At 50.8% G+C, this 2826-nt stretch overlaps 1 protein-coding gene across 1 annotated transcript; it reads right to left on the bottom strand.

Moving 5' to 3' along the window:
* Positions 1-204: 204 nt before the first annotated feature.
* On the bottom strand, positions 205-2750 carry ERAL1 (Era-like 12S mitochondrial rRNA chaperone 1; the record flags this gene model as incomplete). Its single annotated transcript, XM_010193262.1, has 7 exons — positions 205-591; positions 1029-1141; positions 1574-1635; positions 1982-2028; positions 2198-2275; positions 2369-2496; positions 2598-2750. Coding segments are annotated over 7 exons (968 nt in total), but the record flags the coding sequence as incomplete, so codon positions are not given.
* Positions 2751-2826: the final 76 nt, after the last annotated feature.

Raw genomic sequence — 2826 nt, forward strand, 5'->3', positions numbered from 1 at the left:
CCCAAGCCTGTAGTGTCCATGGGGTTATTGTAACTGAAGTGACACACTGATAGACAACGCCTTCCACTGTCCATATCCCAGACCAAGAAGAGCAGCTCTGCTACTTCCTCACAGGAGATGAGGCTCAGGATGAAGTTATCGGGGTCCCACAAGGGTAGGGTCATACCAGTAACAAAGCATAGCATAAGTTCAGACTGCAACTACCTTGAGCGTGTTCACCTCCTCCCCATGGAGAGCTGCCAGCATGAAGATCTCCTGGAAGCCCGGCCAGCCTTTCATACGTTTTAGATCTCTGGGTCCATAGCGCTTTGGTCCTTGTGCTTCTTCTGTGGCAAGACTGGACTCGGAAGCCCTCGAGTTGCTGCTGTCCAAGCTTGAGCCGTCCTGGGCTTGATCCGTCTCCTGCAGACAGTGAGACTCAGGGGCCTTACTCTCAGGTGAATCCTGAGTGATTTGAAGAGGAGGCTTTGCCGAAGAACTGGAATTCTGTTTAAATTCAGATCTCACTTCCAGTTTCCTTCCATTTACAACTCCCTCTGTCAGCTCAGTTGCCAGTTCCAGCAGGATGTACTTCTTCTTCAGCAGATCCACCTAAAGAGAGAGACAGAGGTGTCAGGAATTTGTCCTGAATGAGGTTGGCAGCTGGGCCCTGGATCCCAAGCAGCCAGAAGAAACCACCCAGGGGAGGCAGCTGCTGCAGGAAAGGCTTCTGCAACCAAACCAGGCAGTTTTCCAGCCAGAGGCCAAACCAGAGCGTGGCAGCAGTTCCAGTACAGTTGGTCCAAACCCCACTGTGGTGCCAGCTCCTGTCCCCAGGCCAATTTAAACCCCAGTCTGCAGCTTCAGGAATCTGTGTGCATGCAATGCCTATTCACACTTAAATATTCTGGAGCAGAGGGGGAAACCGGGGTCCTTTAACACACCCGAGTTCAGTGACCTGAAAACTCATCGCTGCTGGTGCCAGGTCCTGTCTGAAGGCTCTGGTGTAGCACCCTGCACAACGTAGAAAGAACAAACTCCTCCTTTACCTTGTTCAGAACCAGGACACTGGGGATCTGGGGGAACTCAGAAAGACACCTCAGCACCTCTTTGCTCAGAGAGTTTCGTGTCCAGTGATCCGATACGTCCACCAAAACCAGAACTGCCAAAAAAAGAGTGAGGGAAACACGATGAACCTGCTTGTCCCAGAATGTTCGTTTTCAGCTTCTCTACAGCCTGAGGCCATGCCCTTCTGCTGCTGCCTCTCTCTCTTGTACTGGAAGGCACGTGGACAGAACGAAAAAGGAGCATTTTGCCTGATGAAACAATCAAATGCAGTTTGCAGCTGTCATCCTCATGACAAGGCACATGCTAAAGCTCAACATCCAAGTCCAATTATTAAGGCAATAATTCTTATGCAATTCTTATCCCTCTCTCAGCTCAATATTTCAAATCCTCTCACTGCCCTTGCCTCATCCCTCCTAGTTCACACTCCCCGGGCTGCTCTTGCTACCCAGTAAACACCCAGATACCACAGCTCTAAACTGCAGAAGATAAAGGGTTTGGCTTGATCGAAGAGGAGCCGAGTACTCACCTAAATCCGCATGTTTCATGCTGTCCTGTGGGTCTGTCAGCATAGTTTCATCTAATTTATGTCTGAAAGACAAATGCAAATGAGCAAGCCAGACACAATTGATCACAACTGTCTTCCCCTCAAAGGAGGGGAAAAAAACCCAGTGTTTTCCACCATCCCAGCTGATAAAGGGCTGCCTCATGGGCTGTGCCAGTCCTCATTACACGCACACACGCACAGACACAACAGAGCTCAGGGGATTCCACAGGCTCTGTGTGCGACTGAAACTGTGACACTAAAACATGCCAGAAACCACAACAAAGCTAAAAATACACATCGCTGTCACTCCTGTTTTACAAACTTTGCACAGTGTAAATCACACTCTGGTTTTATCAAACCTCCCCGCTCTGTCCACAACAGCAGTGATACCTTTTGACTTTATGAGGATTAGTGAGGCCAGGTGTGTCCAGAATGATCTGGAAAGAGGAAAAGACGGATCTTGTAAGTTTGCCTGCTGTTAGTGGCCAAGCTCAAACTTGTACCTGTGCAATTAGGAGTGACCCCATGTGATACACATGGGAAAACCCCACACTTTCTGGCTAATTCTCCCCGCTGCCCCGGGCAGAAGCAGGTCTGGAAGCTCACCAGCTGTGTGTCCTCGTACGTGATGACACCCCGGGCTTTGCATCGCGTCGTGTGCACTTTCTGAGAGACAGGGAAAACCTGTAAGAAATGAAACACGTCACACAGCCAGAATATGCCAAAAAACCCAAAACTATTTAGCAGCCTGAACTTGTCGTTTCACAGCAGCTTTACCTTTCTGCCCAACAGCTGATTAGAGAGCGTGGACTTCCCAGCATTGGGTGCTCCAATGATGGCAATTCTTAAAACCTTGGGGTTTGGGGGCTGGTCAGGATGATACCGCAACAGGCGGTCTTGTTCTTCTACAGGGAAAAGAAGGAGCTTGAACATGGCTAAGCCCTGCAGTGGGTCAGGACCGTCCACCCCAGCACTAGGACCCAGCTGGGCAGCTGATACCACTCACTTTTACTGGTGGCAACAGCTGGTGGGTGCTGGTCCAGGACGCTGGCCGGTTTCTCAGCAGGGATGCCGAGGATGCTGTCCAGAGCAGAGCTGCTGCTGCTCCAGCGGGTGGGGAGGAGGAGAGCCCGTGGGGCACAGCTCTCCAGGAGCCGAGCTGGAAGGACAGGAGCAGCAAACATTCAATCACAGGATCACAGAATATTAGGAACAGGAAGGGACCTGGAAAGCTC

This window comes from Mesitornis unicolor, unplaced genomic scaffold (assembly GCF_000695765.1).
Source record: "Mesitornis unicolor isolate BGI_N332 unplaced genomic scaffold, ASM69576v1 C13463459, whole genome shotgun sequence".
Lineage (NCBI taxonomy): Eukaryota > Metazoa > Chordata > Aves > Mesitornithiformes > Mesitornithidae > Mesitornis > Mesitornis unicolor.